General features: G+C 38.2%; 1 protein-coding gene across 5 annotated transcripts; it reads left to right on the forward strand.

Moving 5' to 3' along the window:
• The first annotated feature begins 404 nt into the window (after positions 1 to 404).
• LOC107788783 (uncharacterized) lies at positions 405 to 5266 on the forward strand. Of its 5 annotated transcripts, none has more exons than XM_075248258.1 (6): positions 405 to 673; positions 1477 to 1557; positions 1778 to 2071; positions 2227 to 2582; positions 4482 to 4589; positions 4708 to 5266. In XM_075248258.1, the coding sequence occupies exons 4-6, from the start codon at positions 2229 to 2231 to the stop codon at positions 4729 to 4731; spliced, it is 486 nt and encodes a 161-aa protein (XP_075104359.1). In that variant the 5' UTR covers positions 405 to 673; positions 1477 to 1557; positions 1778 to 2071; positions 2227 to 2228; the 3' UTR covers positions 4732 to 5266. The 5 variants fall into 5 exon arrangements, 4 of the variants coding, with proteins under 4 accessions (XP_075104359.1, XP_075104358.1, XP_075104360.1 ...); XM_075248257.1 differs by having other exon boundaries at positions 405 to 617; XM_075248259.1 differs by having other exon boundaries at positions 405 to 617; positions 1486 to 1557.
• Positions 5267 to 18883: the final 13617 nt, after the last annotated feature.

Below are 18883 nucleotides of genomic sequence, written 5' to 3' on the forward strand. Positions count from 1 at the left end.
AACGATGGATTAGTGATGAATTTCATAGTTTGTCGCCAAATAAGCTACAAAAAAATCCGTATCACATATAGCGACGGATTAGCGACAAAAACTTATATTCGTCGCTAAAATTGGCGCTACAAAATTAGCGCCTTTATTTTACCTACAAAATTAGCGACGAAAGTGGGGCGACAAAAATTATTAAAACTTAGCGACGGATTTAACGTCAAAAAATCCGTCGTTGCATTCATTTTACTTATCAAGACATTCCAAAGTTAGTTGCGACAAAAGTTTTCGTCGCTAGTTTCCTTAAAATAAAATTTTATTAGTTATTATTAGCGACAAAAATTAGGTCCGTTGCTAAAATTTTCGTCCTAAAAATAAAATTACCCTAGTTAAAAGACATTCCAACAATTAGGGCACAAATATGCCCACTTTCTCTCCTCTCTATCAGACTCCCACTTTCACTCTTCTTCAACAATGTGTGTTTTTTTCTTCAAATACAAAAAATTGGGCGTGAATCTAGGGTTGATGTCTGAAAAATAGAAGAAAACTTTCGAAATTGCAAAATTTTTGCTGTAAGATTCCGAAATTCAAAGTCGTGTGTTTGATGCTCCGCAAGATTCTCAGACGAAAGGGTAGGGATTGTAACTTTTGTTTGACTGAGTTTTAGGGATTGTATGTCCTTGTTATGGTAAGCTTCTTTGTGATTTCATTCCTATCTTGTAGAACCGGGCGAGAATCATGTTCATCCTGTCTTGTGCTTCTATCTCTCTCTTCCTCTAAATTCGTTTACTTTGCTTTATTTTGGTATTTTCTTTTCAAAGTTTCTCTATCTTTATTCCAGATTTTCTCTACTCTTTGTTATTATTTTTTTCCATCATTTTCTTCTTTGTTTATTCCACATGTGTGTTGGCAATGAAAAATTACGAGTATCCCGTAGTTTTACTGTTCTTTGGATAGTTTTCCTTACTGCATTTTGTATATCCATGTCATTAATTTTATCTGAGTTGAAAATGCACATATAAAAATAGATAAATAGATGCATATTGAGTATATCTATGTTCCATAGTTTAGACCGGGTATTATTGTATTTGTAAGGTGAATAGATTCCTCCTAAATTGACTTCTTTGCATCCATTTAGGTAAAACCTGGATAAGCTGTTATATTTTTTATCAACTTTGTTCTTTTTAACTTTATTTTCGTCGCCCCAGCCTCCGTTGCAATCTTTCATTTTTATTTGTATAGTTTTTGTATAATTTTGAGGGAAGATCTGGGCGAAATGGTAGATTGCTCTTTTGGTAATGTATAGATGTCGTGAAAACACTCTTTAGAAAAAGGTAAAGGAAAGACTATGTAACATTTCCCCTAGTCCTAGACTGTACAATATACAATATAAAGTGAACTCTTTCAAGTTTGATTTTGTATCTGAAATTAATAAACTTTATCTCATAAACATGATGAGATTGAATACAGTCTTTTGGTTCTTCCTTCAAGATTTTCCAGTGGATGTGACAAATTGGCACTTTGAAGTTCTTTGCTGGCTATCTCGACGGTATTTCTACGAGTACTAGCTATGTGAGTTGCTTTCTTTCTAAAGTTCACTGGAAATGAATTAGAACTTGTTCTTCATTTTTGGTTATTTTTCAATCTTGACTTTCCACTGTTAATTTTTTAAAGTAGGATATTTCCAGAAAAGAAGGCATTCTGATGCCAACTTGTTATTCATTTTAGAAAGCATTCTGATGTCGTATTAAATAAAGAAGTCTAATATCTTATTTATTTTAATATTAAATAGGAACATGGACAATCTAGAGCGTGATTGGATGTACAAAAGGTTGGATGGCCGAGGGGGTATTAATTCAAGTTTCATAACTGGTGTGAACGAGTTTCTCCAGTTTGCTTGTTCTCAGCGCAATCGCATGAGTGGTGACAATGTTAGATGTCCATGTAAAGATATCACAACATTAAATACATGGATATTGAAACTGTTAAATTTCACCTTAAATGGAACCAAGATCATTGTATTTTGGTATAAAGAAGCTATCAAATTCAACAATTCAGTGAGTAGTTCAAGCATTGGATAGTGCAGGTATTTTTTGTATTGTGTTATGTCTCTTTGTATCAATTTAATAGTGTCTTTCTGATATTGTCTTTAGTAGAACATTTTATTTTGAAGCTTCATATGCCATATGTTATTTAGATATACATTGTTTCATATCCTTCTTTTATTTATTTATTTTGTAGATATGCCTCGAGGTAGAGGTCAAGGTAGCGCAGGCCGTGTAGGTAAATCTTCAGTTGGGGCTAATTTTTCTCCTCGTGAAAACATGCCTACTGTTCAAATTCCCACAATTACTCCTCAACAAGGTGGTACGAGTTCCTCAGGTGGACCAGATCACATCAATCAAGTTCAAACATTAGGTCCTAGTAGTACGCGACCTATTCAAACATCAGGCCATGGTAGTACCACAACTATTAATTTGGAACCATCTCCAAATACCCCTAATCAGAGCAACACAATAGGCGATGGTGGGAGCGGAGTTGCCACTGGGACTCACACATGTGGCTCTATCAGTGTTGGGGAGCATCTCAAGAGACTTGTAAGTGTATATAAAATATCTGAAAATCTCATTTAAGTTTGCTCTAATTCGAATCTGAATCTCATTTAAGTAGATTACCTGAAGTTGTGAGCTGCAAATTGTCTCTTGTTCTATTTTTAATATTCTGCGTTTGAGTTATGTTTATTGAACTTTTGTGCATTGGTAGGACTTGCATTTTTCTTATAAATTGAGACTGTTTGATTGAGTTTGAACTGAACTGAGTCTCATCTTTGTTACTACTGATTGAGGTTGGAGAATTAGAAATAATGTCGAGTCATACTGTTATTGTTTAAGGCTGTATGAGTTGCTGCTTCAGAGATTGATTTGAAGCTCATTTTCAGAAAAATGTCAATCCTATCCTTCAGTTCTTACACTGTTTAGCTGATTTGAGTTTGAATCACTAGAGACTAATTGAAAACCATTTTTGAAGTATTAAAATCAAATCATGTTCCTAAAAAACTGATTGGTTTAGTTATTAAAGTTTGCAACTGTTTTTGGGACAGTTATGGAGTAAATTGATAGCTGAAATTGTCCTAGTTTGAACTTGTTGCCACTGATTTCCAATAGCTGTTTCTAATAGTTGTTGGTGTCAGGTTAAAAGTAGTAGGTTTAACTGATTCCATTAAAAGATTAAAAGAAAATTTTCAGATCTAACTTGTCAAAAGTTCCATGTGGAGAATAAGAAAATGCTTAAAATCTGACAGGAGGAATGGACATTTAAATGGTGGCAAATGTGATAAAATTCATAAATAACCACTTTAGATAGTTCCATGACAATATCCTCAACTTTCACTTGTGAAATTTGAAACTCTATGACCAGTAGGTTTAAAACTCTATGACCAGTAGGTTTAATCTTGGAAATTTCTTTAGTAGGTTTAAAAGTCTGCCTGCTCCATTCCAGCTGCCTGCTCCATTTTCCATCAAAGAACCAGTAGAAGCCCACATTTTCCATCAAAGAACTAGTAGGTTTCAAATGAGTAATCTATTGCTCCCCTTAAGCATTGTTCTCATTGTTAATCGCAAGTATGCAAGATCTGGTGCACTGTCCACTAGTGAAAATTCAACTCACTGAAGCCTGTTAATCAGGCTAAATATATATTGGAAGAATGGTCTGCAAGAAGGATGTCAAATGAAGGACAAAGAATAAGCTCCTAAAATTAATGCTCTTCTTTGAAATCTACATTGCATGGCTATCTTACGGGCTATGAATGAGCTCCGTTTACTGTCAAAACAATCAGTTTCGTTGAGTTGTGGTCCATGGAATGTGGTATTTCATAATTTCTTACCAACTTTCAGGTTGAATGATAATATATTACAACTACTTGTATTTCTTGAATTATTTTATCATGAAGTAGATATGATTGCTAGTCCCTTTTTTCGTGGAAACTTTTGGTGATCCATAAACTAGATTTGGGCCCCTAGAGAAAATTATCGATGATAGTGTATGCAAACACTTTCGGATGCTGATTTGCTCTGTTTCTAGCTTGAGTGTAGATATAAGTTTAATAGTTGGGACATATTTGCCTGAGAAGTGAGGCCCTTTAGCTTCTAAATTCACTGCTTTATACCCTGCAGTCCTATGTTCTCTAGTCGGTCTGCATTCATATGAAAAAGTTTTTTGCTGTAAAAGCATGTATCATCAGTGGCTGCAATACTAAGATACTCAATGGATATAAATGAGCTACCATATCTCATCGATTTACCTGTGGCTTTCTTGCAAGTAATTCAGTTGTTGCCTTAAGTTTGCTGCTTCCTCTTGCCAAAACTAGCAACAAAGAAATGGAAGTTTAGTTTAACTTGACAACTACTATATTAGTTATATGAAGACAAAATTGATAACAGAACTTGATTCTTGACAGTCTTAAGGCCTATCTTCTTAATTGAATAACTTTTGTATAGGCTGTTAAAAAGGGTCGAGATCCAACACCAAGTGAGTTGTATTTGCACGTCCATACACATGGTAATAATGGAAAATCTTTTGTTGCTGAGAAATCTCAAATCGTACATGTAAGATAACTTTTTAAATAATTTTATTGACTTTACTTTCAAATATTTTTTCATTTTGTAAATTAATGCTAAATATTATTTAGTCTTTTTATTTCACTAATTATTAACTCTTCTTCAGGAAAAATATCAGGAGATATTATAACAACAAACACAGACTCAATCTGATATTAATCAGTGTAAAGCATATTATCAAGCCACGGGAGGAGAAAAGAAAAGAAGAGCATATGGTCTTGGATCTCAAGCAAAATGCTACTACGGGCCAAATCTTCATGACTCTTTTGGATCTGATGCTACATCGTCAGCAACACCTCCAAATGCTCAATCAACACCGACATGGAATCTGGATGAGTTAGTGATGCGATTGATTCCTGCACTGACAGATCATATAGTTCCTGTAATCGTTGAGCGGGTACGCGAATTAGTTTCCTTACCCTCACATCAGCCAAATACCGATCTTACCAACCACCCATTAGATGTGGCACCTACAGTTCCTACATCTTTTACTACTGCTAACATTGATGAGGTTCATGCATTGGGTTCTGATGATGACCGTAACTCTCCAGCCTCGCATAGTTAGCCTATTTTTGTTTGGACTTTATTGTTAGTCCTTGTGGATTTTTTGTACTTAACAATACCGTTATATGCATTATGCTATATATTTTGGACCTTGTTGAATATATTGTTTAATTTATATTAATATCAGTGACTTTTATTAAGTGTATTTAATAGCTTTTATGTAATATGCTTGAACAAAGTACATTTAAAATAATAAATAAAAATAATTTTAAAAAATTTGCAATATATAAAAAATAAATTAGCGACTGATACTTTTCGTAGCTAAAATTATCGCGTAAAATTAAATCTTGTGACGAATTGGCGACAAAAGGCTTTTGTTGCAAAAAGTAGGGACAATTAGCTATAACACGACTAGCGACGGACGAGTTCGTCACTATTAAGAACAAACGATGAATTTTGTTATATATTATAGAGACAAAAGTCGTCAACATAGCGACAAAAACAAGCAATATAGCGACGGTTATTTCCATCGCTAAACTTTGCTACAGATATATTTCGTCGCTAATTCTGCGACAATTTGGTATTTTTCGTCTCTATGAGCCTAACTATGAGCATTTTAGAGACAAACTTGAATCCGTCGCTAAACAACTGTAGCGACGGAAAATATTGGTTTAGCGATGGAATACGGCCGTCGCTAAACACTATTTTTTTTTGTAGTGTTCTATAGCACAGAAAGGGCACATAGCTAACAACAAACGTATTCAACTTTTCAGTTTCACGGAATGGACCAAGTCCTAATTCGCATGGTGCACGCCTACACGCCCGTCACCTAGCATGTGCGTCACCTCCAAAATACACATAATACAATAATCTGGGGTTTCATACCCTCAGGACCAGATTTAAAACTGTTACTTAACTCAAACCACGCAAAACTCTACTCCAAAGTGCCTTTGCCTCTCGAATCGGTCTCCAAACGCCTCGTATCTAGCCACCAGCAGTACAATACAATTAACATAGGCTAAAGCAATCAATTCCATAAGATAAACACGAAATTAAAAATAAAAATCCGAAATTGGCTCAAACTGTCCCCCGGGCCCACGTCTCGAAATCCGACAAAAGTCACAAAACCCGAAAGCCCATTCACTCACGAGTCTAACCATATCAAATTTATCAAAATTCTACACCATTTGGTCGTCCGAATCCCCAAAATTCACTCTCCAATTCTCTAGCCCTAAACCCCCAAATTTCACCTCAAAAACTCACCAACTAGATGTAAAATCAGTGAAAAAACATCATTATTGAAGATAAACGGACACAAGGAGCTTACTTCAGTAAATACTTCAAAATCCCTCTAAATATCCTCCAAATTCCGAGCTCAAAGTGGTAAAAATGGTGAAACATCTCGAAGTCCCGTATTTATATGTTCTGCCTAGGCCTTTCGTACCTGCAGCCTCTCATCCGCACCCGCGGGACCGCTTCTGCGGAAACCACTTAAGCTTGCACCTGCGCTCCAGGTCTCGCACCTGCAGAGGCGCTTTTGCGACCCTTCGTCCGCTTCTGCGGAAATGCCTAAGCCTTCAGACTTCGCATCTGCGGAGCTATTCACGCATCTGCGGGCTCGTAGATGCACATTCTCCTACGCACCTTCCTGGCCTTGCTCTCTTCTACATCCTCTCTCTTCGCTTCTGCGGGCTCGCACCTGCGATTAAACTTCCGCAAGTGCGTATATACCAGCTGAGTCCAAACTTCAGCAGCCTTCCAACTTCAAAACTTGGTCCGTTAACCACCCTAAATCAACCCGAGGCCCCCAGGACCTCAACCAAACATACCAACAAGTCTTATAACCCAATACGAACTTAGTCGAATCCTTAAATCACCTCAAACAACCCCACAATACGAATTACACACGGATTCAAGCCTAATGAACTTCGAAATTTACAAATTCTACAAACGGTACTGAAACCTATCAAATCACGTCTGATTGACCTCAAATTTTGCACACAAGTCATAAATGGCACCACAAACCTACTCCAACTTTCGTAAATCTAATCTGACCCCGATATCAAAAAGTCCACCCTCGGTCAAACTTTCCAAAAACTTCAAATTTCCATTTTTCGCCAAGTGACCCCGAAACGACCTACGGACCTCCAAATCCACTTTCGGAAGTGCCCCTAAATCTAGAATCATCATACGAACCTGTTGGAATATTCAAATATCGATTCCGAAGTCGTTTACTCGAAGTCACACCTTAGTAAATTCTTCCAACTTAAAGCTTCCGAAATGAGAATTTTCTTTCTAAATCAACTATGGACTTCCCGAAATTCAATTCTGACCACACGTACAAGTCATAATACCTTAAGTGAAGCTACTCATAGCCTCAAACTGCCGAACGACACGCTAAGGCTCAAAACGACTGGTCGGGTCATTACAAATCCTTAGCTACTTCTTCAATTTCATGATCAAGCACCGTATTTTCGTTCATGTTCGGGTCCATTTTAAGCTCAAAGTAACTTAAAAAATCAAAGAAAGTTAGTCGGGCATTAGATTTATCTTAAGCAATTAAAAGCACATAAACTAGGCCAAAGAACCGAGCCAAACGGCCTCCGGAAGCTCCAGTTTCAAAGCTACTGGAATTGCAAATTTCTGTCAGGCATCGCACCTGCGGAAGTTTTGTTGCAGGTGCGGGTGCACATATGCGAAAGGTGTTTCGCTTCTGCGAACTTACACTTCTGAACAGAAATCGCACCTGCAGAATAGGCATCGCAGCTGCGAGGCCGCATGTACGGCCCTTTTGCACATCTGCGATGTTCATCGGAGGGTTCAAAAGCCCAGCAACTGTCGATTTCATTTCTATTTAAATCACGTTTTTGGCACAAAATTTATACTCAAGACTTCTAAATTTGTGCTCTACAAGTTAGCACGACTTGATTAAACATGATTTTAAGGTACTTAGCAACAAAATATCTTTCGAACAATTTATCGAACACATTACAAAAATAGATAATGTTATGCCTTTTTGAAAAAATTAGGTACTCAGATTTCCCCATATGGTTTTCAACAAGAGCAGCACACACGACTACACTCAACCAATTTCCTCGCCCCTAATATTAACACTAATCGGAAGGAAATTGGGCTGTGGGAATTCTTCCATGGAGAAGAGATGAAGAAGAAGAAAATAAAAGTAGAAGAGAGAACTGAAAATGATACCTGTTTGTCTTGTGTGAGGGCAGTAGAAATAGAGCAGTGGAGATGAATGTGAGAGATGAGAGGAGTTAGATTTTGGGGAAGAACGATTTTGAATTTTACCTGATGAAAGACACAGTGGGTCTTTGAAATTTACCCGACGGACCGCATCTGCGGATTTTAGACCGCTTCTGCAATGTTACCGCATCTGCGGTGCCCCAGGCGCTTCTGTGAAGTCACATCTGCGTCGATATTTTCGCAGATGCGATTGCACCAGATTTCTGCTGGGCAGAACTGGGCAGCCACTGTTTTGGCTTGTTCCAACACCTCAAACTACTCAATTCAACTCCAAAAAATCTGAAAACTTTGTAGATTAGTCAAAAATAACATAATAAACTATTCTTACAAAGAAAATTTCAAAAACGACTAAAATTTTGAAAACGATGGGTTGCCTCCCACAAGCACCGCATTTACCATCGTGGCACGACGCGAATCAACTTTACCACTTTTCTCGCCACGTGGATGATATGAATTGGGCACCTAACTTGGAATCAAGCTTGTGACCACGAGTGACGGTGGGTGGTAAGTAAATGATCAAGCGAAGCATAAATTTCTTCGTTTTGCATTTATTGGCTTTCTTTTGAGGAATGTCATTTTTTGTTCTTGAATATTCAAATTGCAAGATGTATGGCTCTTGCCTTTCTTCTTTACACTCCCACATAGATTCACATGGTTCAATTGTTATATCACCAGACAAGTCCAAAGTTGAAAAGTGCTTGGAATGAGATATCAAACTCCCAACTTGCAACTTTTTTCCGAATTTTGACATTCTCTTTTTTCCCCGGACTAGAGTCATTTTCAACCATCTTTTCAACTACATCGGTTGACTCTAATTCCATATTTTTTTTGGCATCATCAATAAGCATAGAGTCGGTTGGCGGAATTTTAATTCTTGATTCCTCAAAATAAAGCTCACTTTCTTCCTCGAAGTTGGACTTTTCTTGAGCTTTTTCCGCACTCTCAAGTTGGTGGGCATAGTGAGCCTCAACCTATATTTTTATTTTATCTTCCAAGGTACGGATATTCTCATCATTTTGAGTTAGTACTTGTTTCAAGTCCTCGAGTGCCAAGTTGTGCTTCTCCTCATTTTCAAGAATGGCCTACGGCATGAGCATCACCTTCTCATTTTGAGCATTTGAGAGTTCTTCTTGGATTGATCAAGTGACAAAGAAGGATTTTTGGCTTCAACCTCTAAGGAAGGTTCTTGGCTATCATTCACTTCCGAGGCTTTTTGGACCTCTAAAGCTTCAAGCATTTCTCCCATTTGTGAGTTCAACCTTTCAAGCGCCAAATTATTTTGGAGACTATTTTCCGAAAGCTCCTCCAAGGTATTTTGCTCTTTGTTTCCCCCTTCAAGTACATATTCTATCATGAGCTTGAACTCTCCATTTTGACCGTGCTCACTTTCTTCCACATCCGTATCCCTATAGTTATCATCACAACAAGTAGAATCATCATAGCGGGGGTTCAAGGAAGGGAAGGACAAATAAGCGTAATTATCCCAATGGACATTTTGACCACCACACTTATCACAAATACTCCACTCACAGGTTTGAGATTATGCGCACAATCCACCCCCGGGAGAATTTAAATAATTTTGCCACGAGTGTGGTCCTCCACAATAAGGAAAAGGGTCATCAAAGTATGAACAATTACCATCTGACCAATTTTCATTATGCGATTCCATTTTTCAAAACTAAGAAAATAAACAAGAAACAAAACAAGAAGATAAACAAAGTTAAAAAACTAATTACATAAATATTCACAAGTTTGGACCAAAGCACGTACCCTTATTTTTCAAACAACCTAAATACGCCAAATTATTCCCCGACAACGGCGCCAATTTTGATGACATCCAAATCCACTACTAAAAAGTAAATGGACACGGTCGCATGCAATATAATTTACCCAACTATGAGTCGGGGTCGAATTCTACAGAGAACAATATGTAGGCGATTAGGTGTGTAAGAGAATTATTACTTATTATGCTAAGCCAAACACTTAAAAAGGGTTTGAGAAAATATTTATAACTAATTACGAAAATATAAACTAACCTAGAAAGCAAGTAAAATGATCAATGACTACAAGCATGGATACACGGGGAGTTACACTTAAGTAACGATCCAATATATTTCATAATTTTATAAATATGAGCGAGTTTATGTTAATTAGCCTCCGGTAATAATTCTTTATTATCTTCTTCCAAAGACCAACACGACATCCTAATTGAATTATCCCTAAAATAATTAAGAGATTAGGCACACCCGAATATGGCTACAAGTAGTTCAATCCTATCCCTAGGTAGAATCTATAAAGTGAGGGTTAACGCCTCAAGTTCTTGTTAATTAATCTTTCCCAACCCAAAATTATCTTTTCCAAAATCAATTCGAAGTAAATGGGCGAGTCCTAGGGTTAGCTACTCCCTTTGGAAACATTAAAGAACAAGAATAATTAAATAAACAATAACTCACTTCAATATAAATAAAAATCGTTCAATACATAAGCACAACAAGATATTTAATCCACACTTTAAATATTAATATTCCCATAAATAAGATTCAAGTGTTAGAAAAAATACTACTAACTTAAATACTCAATACAAAGCAAGGAAATGGAGAAATGAACATAAATAGGTAAGAAATTCTCAACCAAAATCTTCAAATCTTCAAGACCCAAGTGTGTGTAAAAGAACCCTAGCTCCAAAACTTGTGTTCTCTAGTCAAGAGATGTCAAATATGTCCAGATATTGGCCAAATATCTTTTACAAAATGGGCTAAGTCATGTATTTGTGGGTTTGGGATAGAGAAAATGTGAACTGTCAATCTTGCCGAGGTCTGAAGACTGTTGACAACAACGGTGGAAGAATCCTCGCAGGTGTGATTCCGCAGATGTGGATACCTGCTTACAGAAGTGACGATTGGTGAAAAATACTATTCTGCAAAAGCGGACCACGAGGCACAGAAGCGCACAGGCAGGTTCGGATCCTTTGTGCAGAAGCATCTCCGCAGACGCGGATGACCAATCGCACATGCGATCCCAGCGGAGATTTGCCCAGTTTCGCAGATGCGGCCTCCAATTCGTAGACGCGAGCTCGCAGACGCGCACAATGTTCTGCAGATGCAGAATCACTTAAGGAATTTGCATTTTTAACTCTTTTTTGCTCAATTCCACTTCAATTGAATTCAACTCTCTTCATGGCTTCATTTACCTGAAAATATAGCAATACACACCATAAACAATCTCATATTATAATTAAAGGATAAAAAATCTAAAGAAAATGGACTAAAATAAATGGTAAAATAACCACTCATCACCTGCCTGTGTGCCTGTGGTTTGGAAGGTTTTTGTTTCCCTATTAGCTACAACCTTAAGGGTTAAGTACTTAGATTTCAAAGTTGTTTAGTTGGACTAGTATATAGATTGTCACTTGTTATTACGGTTGGTTTGGTACTCAAATGGGTAAGCAAGGTAGTTGTTTGGGCCTATTTGCTGGGCTAGTTTGGTAATGAGAGCTAAAGCGCATCAACTGCCATCTAGAGTGTGGGCCTACTCATCCACACAAGGTTCCAAGCTTAGTTGAAGGCCCAGTAGCACCCCTGGGTATTCTGTATTTATGTTGGGCCTGTAGTGATCCTAGTTAGGCCAGTGATCACTCTATTGAGCTTGTAATTATGCTATTTGGGTCTGTAATAACTGAATGATGGGAAATTAATGAAAATGGGGTTGGGGGTGTTCTAATGCTCGCATGAACTGGTAGAAAACATGCCTATAGGGTTTAACTGCCTTGTTCGATATTTGTTTTTTGATTCTACACACTAATAGAAATCATGTCTATAGGAATCGCACACACTTCACTTAACTTGTCTAATAATGGTGCATTATTCAAAGTATGTTAGCTCAAGTAATTGCTACTCTTATTTCCATGTCTACCACTGAACGCTTTAGACAATATGTTTATAGGAATCAAATGCCTTGCTTAACCATTAAACAATATGCATATAGGATACAATAATGCACGCCTTTGATAATACTCATCTAGATACCATGACTATAAGGGTTTAAATAATTAATCAACTTTCTTCTGTTACTTTTATATATTGCCTCACTTAGAGGACATGCCTATAGTGGTAAAGTGTTATGAATTCAAGTCTTATTGTCAATTGTTAGAAATCCTGCCTATAGGATATTGTCACTCTCATAAGAAACCGTTTACGAAATCAATGTTGCTAATTCTGGGTTCTCAAAGTTGTGTTACCGCCTCATTTTGTGAACAATTTAGATATCATGCCTATAGGGTTGTAATACTTTTAATCTACAACTCTGTTAGCCTAAAGTTGTAACGCTGCCTGTACACTGCTGGAAATCAGAATCATCTAGAAGTTATGCCTATAGGACTTAACAGTTATAAATGTCTCTTAACTCTGAAACTGTCTACAGCCAAAATCTGCTCGCGTGCATTTCTTGCTTATGTGTGGGAGGCGAACCTGAGCCATTTGTTGCCTTTATGTGAAGTCCTATATGTTTTGAATGTGCGCCTAGTTTTATCATTTTGATCATCCTAAGTAAAGTCTAGAACCACCCAATAGTAGGTCCAAAGATGGGACGGATAGTGCACGCATAGGACGCGACCTAGCATTGAATTAGAGAGCCTTTAAGTAACAACTTTAATATAGTAATCAGTTAGCACGAGCTGATAGTCTGTGCCCACTGAATAATATGAGCAACCCCTACCCTAAGGGAGTTGTGAAGCACGGGGTGATCCTTTAGGCTAAAAAACTTAGGACATCTTCCCTTTATATGCTTGTTGTTCATACTTAGTCATCAAATATAGACCAACGCAGTTGTGTCCGTATAACCTCTAAGATTTGTACTAGATATTTATATAGTTTAATTCTTAAGCTATTTTCTTTACAATTGTTTATATAGAACCTTCAACTTCCACATCTTTTTTCATTTATATGATCACTTAGCTTAATTCAATAATCCACATAGCGTAAACTTCGGCCGGGACCCACCGTTGTGGACCTCGAAGAGTGCCTAACACCTTCTCTTCGAGTTAATTTGAGCCCTTACCTGTTCTTTGGTGATGTAGACTACTCAAACAGAGTTATTTGCAAATAGTGCCCTAACGAACCTTAACGTTAGGTGGCGACTCTTCCATTTTAGTACCCATTTAAAAGAGTCGTCACACGTCGAAACCCACTTTCGCGAGAAAACGGGGCGCGACACACGTTAACCCATATCCTTATACTGTAGCATGCAAATCACCATCACAACACAATATTAACTCGCACCACATGTGCCCTTATACCAAAACTTACCAAATTCACAATACCAAATGTTACCACAACATATAACCCACGGCTCAACCACAATGTGTACAAGAATCTCAAATTAACAAAATGAATGAAACATTCTCAACAAATAATAATATCTCAACAACCAACAACTTCAACCTCAATGTGTTAATAGCTTTTCACGACTTCAACCTCAATAACTCAAAATAAAGGTATTTCCAAAATGGTCATTTCCAATTCAAATGTATAGCATATGCTTAAAATAGAAAGAAATAGTGTGAAATGGTAACTACATCTAAATGTATGATAACGACTCAACACAACAAGACATCATATAATAACAACTCCAATAAGAATAACATGACAATAAAAGAGGTAACATGACAATAAGAGAGGTAACAATATTAATTAAGGCATATAAGAGCAAGTTTGACAACAAAAGATAAAATATATGTTAACAACGTCAAGTAAAGCATATAAGAGTAATTTAACAATGGAAGATATAATATGATATGACAATGTCAATTAAATGCATGAAAGAGCCTAAGAGTTTAGACCGGCCAAAATACTACATATAAGCCCGTGTACATACTCGTCACCTCGTGTACACGTCTTTCACATAATTCAAATAACATAATTAACTCGTCTTCCATATAATTCAAATAACACAATTAACCCAAATCCTAATGTGTAGTTTCCCCACACAAAGTTAGGCAAGATACTTACCTTAACTAGGACAAATCAACTCTCAAAAATAGCTTTTTCCCTAAAACTCGCCTCTACGGGCTCAAATCTAACCAAAAACGACTTAATAACATCAAAAAATGCAAGAGAAACCAATTACGATTAATAAATGTATGATCTTTACACAATTTTTCAAAAGTCAACAAAAGTCAATCCTAGGTTTGTCCTGTCAAAACCTGGGTCCAAGGGTAGATCCCTACCACCCATAACCCCACGTGTACATATATGTATTTTGTTTTCAAATCTGAGTCCAAATCGACTCTCAAAACCCAAATTTTTATTTTTCAAAACTTTGATAAAAATCCCAAAAATTCCTCTTTGTTTCTCATAAATTTGATGTTAAATATAATATATAATCATGAAATATAGTTTTAAATTGATTAGAATCACTAACTAAATGATTGTAGATTAAAATCCCCTCTCCAAGTCGCCGCCTAGCGAGTCTAGGGTTCTATAATGAGAGAAAATAAGATAAAATCCCGACTTCCAGCCGTTTTGTTCAGTTGCAGATGTCGCAATTGTGACTCTGGGTTCGTAATTGTGAACCCTTGCAATTGTGAAGAAAGTCTCGCATTTGCGGCTGCTGACAAACCCAGGAGATGTCGCAATTGCAACAGAGACTTCGCAAATGCGAAGTCTGCCCTCCTTGCAAATGCGACCTATTTATCGCAAATGCGAACTAACCCATCGAAGCATAATCTTCGCAAATGCGAACAAGGTATCGCAATTGCGATATTTGAGTCCCCCTTGTAATGTTCTTAATTGCAAAGCTGGTGCTCGCAATTGCGACACTGTAGCACCAGCACACCAGCAACCTGTATTTGAGTCCAAACCTTTCTGAAACACGTCTGAAACTCACCCGAGCCCTCGAAGTTCCAAACCAAACATCCACACAAGTCTAAAAATATCATGCGCACTTGCTCGCGTGATAAAAACCCAAAAACAACATCTAGAACTACGAATCAGACATCAAAGCACAGGAATTTTAAAGAAAAGTTAAAGAACCTCTAGAATTACAACCAAACGTCTGAATCCTATCAAACCAACTCCGATTGACACAAAATTTTGCGTACAAGTTCCAAATAGCAAAACGGACCTATTTCAAGTACCAAAACCAAAATTTGAAGCTGATAGCCAAAAATTCAACCTATGGTCAAACTTGGGAAAACTTATAAGCCTCAAATTGCCAACTTTCGGCAAAATAAGTCAAATCAACCTAGGGACATCCAAATTTAATTCCAGGCATACATACAAGTACAAAATCATGATACAAATCTATCGGATCCATCAAAATACCATTCCGAGATCGTTTTCACAAAATTCAAATATTGATCAATATTTTCAACTTAGGCTTCTAAACCAAGAACCAAAGGGTCCAAATCAATCCAAAACCTTTCCGGAACGAAACTAACCAACCCCGCAAGTCATAAAACCACTAATACACATGTGTGAAGAATCAAAGGAGGAAGTGCGGTACAAATACACATAACGACTGGTCAGGTCATCACATTCTTCCCCTCTTATGAGAAACGTTCATCCTCGAACGTGCATAGAGACATAACTGAAGTGACGAAAAGGTGAGGATAACAACTCCACACGTCATGCTCGGTTTTCCAAATCGCCTTCTCGACCGGATGACCCCTCCATCGAACCTTCAATGAAGCAATGTTCTTTGATCTCAACTTCCGGACTTGCCTATCCAAGATAGCCACTGGCTCCTCAGCATAAGCCAAATCCTTGTCCAATTGGACTGAGCTGAAATCTAATACATGTGATGGATCACCATAAGACTTCCGGAGCATGGAAACATGGAACACCGGGTGAACTGCTGACAAGCTAGGTGGCAATGCAAGTCTGTAAGCCACCTCACCAACTCTCTTAAGGATCTCAAAAGGACCAATATACTTAGGGCTCAACTTTCCCTTCTTCCTGAACCTCATCACCCCTTCATGGGTGAAACCGGAAGCAAAACCCTCTCTTCCACCATAAATGATACATCACGGGCCCTCCGATCAACATAACTCTTCTGTCTAGACTGTGCTGTACGAAGTCGATCCTAAATCAATTTGCCTTTCTCCAAGGCATCCCAAACCAAATCAGTGCCCAACAACTTAACCTCACCCTGCTCAAACCAACCAACTGAATAACGGCACCGCCTCCCATATAAGGCCTCACAATGAGCCATCTGAATACTCGATTAGTAATTGTTGTTGTAGGAGAACTTTGCAAGCGGTATAAACTGATCCTATGAACCCTCAAAATCCATAACATAAGCACGTAGCATATCCTCCAAGATCTGAATGGTATGCTCGGACTGCCCGTCCTTATGGGGATGAAATGTTATACTCAACTTGACCCGCGTGCCCAACTCACGCTGCACAGCTCTCCAGAAATACGATGTAAATAGAGTGCCTCGATCGGAGATTGTGGATACCGGCACACCATGGAGACGAACAATCTCGTGGATATAGATCTGAGCCAGCTTCTCTGAAGAATAGGTAGTCACCACTAGAATAAAATGTGCCGAATTGATCAGCCTATCAACAATAACCCACATTGCGTCAAAATTCTTCAAAGTCCGTGGGAGCCCAACAATGAAATCCATGATAATACGCTCCAGCTTCTACTCGGGAATCTCAAGTCTCTAAAGCAAATTGCCAAGCCTCTGATGCTCGTACTTTACCTGCTGACAGTTCAAGAACAAGCTACATACCCCACTATATCTTTCTTCATTCTTCTCTACCAATAGTGTTGCCTCAAATCCCGATACATTTTCATAGCACCCGGATGTATGGAATACTGCAAACAGTGGGCTTCCTCAAGGATAAACTCACACAACCCATCTACATTGGGTACACATATCCAGACCTGCATCCACAACACCCCATTATTACCGATAAAAACCTCCTTGGCATCGCCGTGATATACCGTATCCTTAAGGACAAGAAAATGGGGGTCATCTTACTAACGCGCCCTGATGCACTCATATAAATAGGATCGAGAAACCACGCAAGCAAGAACTCATCTAGGCTCCGAAACGTCTAATCTCACAAACTGATTAACAAGGCCTTAACATCTATGGCTAGTGGCGTCTCTGTTGCCGGTGAATATGCCAAACTGCCCATACACTCCACCTTCCTACTCAATGCATTGGCCACTACATTGGCCTTCCCGGAATAATATAGTATGGTGATATCATAGTCTTTAAGCAACTCTAACCATCTCCGTTGCTGCAAATTAAGGTCCTTCTTGAACAGATGCCGGAGACTCCGATGGTTGGTATAGACGTCACATGGAATGCCATACAGATAGTGACTCCAAATCTTCAATGCGTGAACAATGGTTGCTAGATCTAAGTCATGCACATGATAATTCTTCTCATGAACCTTCAACTGCCGGGATGCGTAGTCAATCACCCTACTGTCTTGCATCAACACCGCACCAAGCCCAATACGCGATGCATCACAATACATAGTGTAAGACCCCAAACCTGTAGACAACACCAACACTGGGGATGTAGTCAATACAGTCTTGAGCTTTTGAAAGCTCGCCTTACACTCCTTAGACCATCTGAAAGGAATACCCTTCTAGGTCAATCGAGCCAAAGCAGCAGCAATGGACGAGAAACCCTCTACAAAATGTCGATAATACCCGACCAAACCAAGAAAACTCTGAATCTCAGTAGCAGAAGACGGTCTAGGAAAACTTTGAACTTCCTCAATCTTCTTTGGATCTATCTTAATCCCCTCACTAGATACCACGTGACCCAAAAACACCACCAAATCAAGCTAAAACTCACACTTTGAGAAATTTTGCATATAACTTCTTATCCCTCAAGGTTTGGAGCACGATCCTCAAATGCTACTCATGATACTCAGAGATGCAGGAATATACCAAGATGTCATCATTGAATACGATGGAGAATGAATCAAGATATGACTGGAATACACTGTTTATCATGTGCATAAATGCTACTGGGGTGTTGGTAAACAGCTGCCTATAATCGATACACTAGAAACTCATAGTGGCTATATCGAGTCCTGAAAGCAATCTTCAGAATGTCTGAATCCCGAATCTTCAACTGATGATATCTTAACCTCAAATCAATCTTCGATAACACTCCAGCACCTTGAAGCTAGTCAAACAACTCATCAATGTGCAGTAGTGGGTACCTGTTCTTGACTGTAACTTTCTCCAGCCACTTATAATCGATACACATCCTCATAGTACCATCCTTCTTCTTCACAAACAAATGGAGCACCATAAGGCGAGACACTTGGTCGGACGAAATCCTTATCAAGAAACTCTTCTAGTTGCTTCTTTAACTCTTCAACTCCACCGGTGCCATACGATATGGTGGAATAGAAAGGGGATGAGTGCACGGCACTAGGTCAATACCAAAATCGATATTCCTATTGGGCGGCATGCCCCAAATGTCTGTTGGAAATACATCTAAAAAATCTCACTACTAGAACTGACTTAACGGTAAACATA

The sequence above is a fragment of the Nicotiana tabacum genome, chromosome 24 (genome assembly GCF_000715075.1).
Source record: "Nicotiana tabacum cultivar K326 chromosome 24, ASM71507v2, whole genome shotgun sequence".
Taxonomy (NCBI): domain Eukaryota; kingdom Viridiplantae; phylum Streptophyta; class Magnoliopsida; order Solanales; family Solanaceae; genus Nicotiana; species Nicotiana tabacum.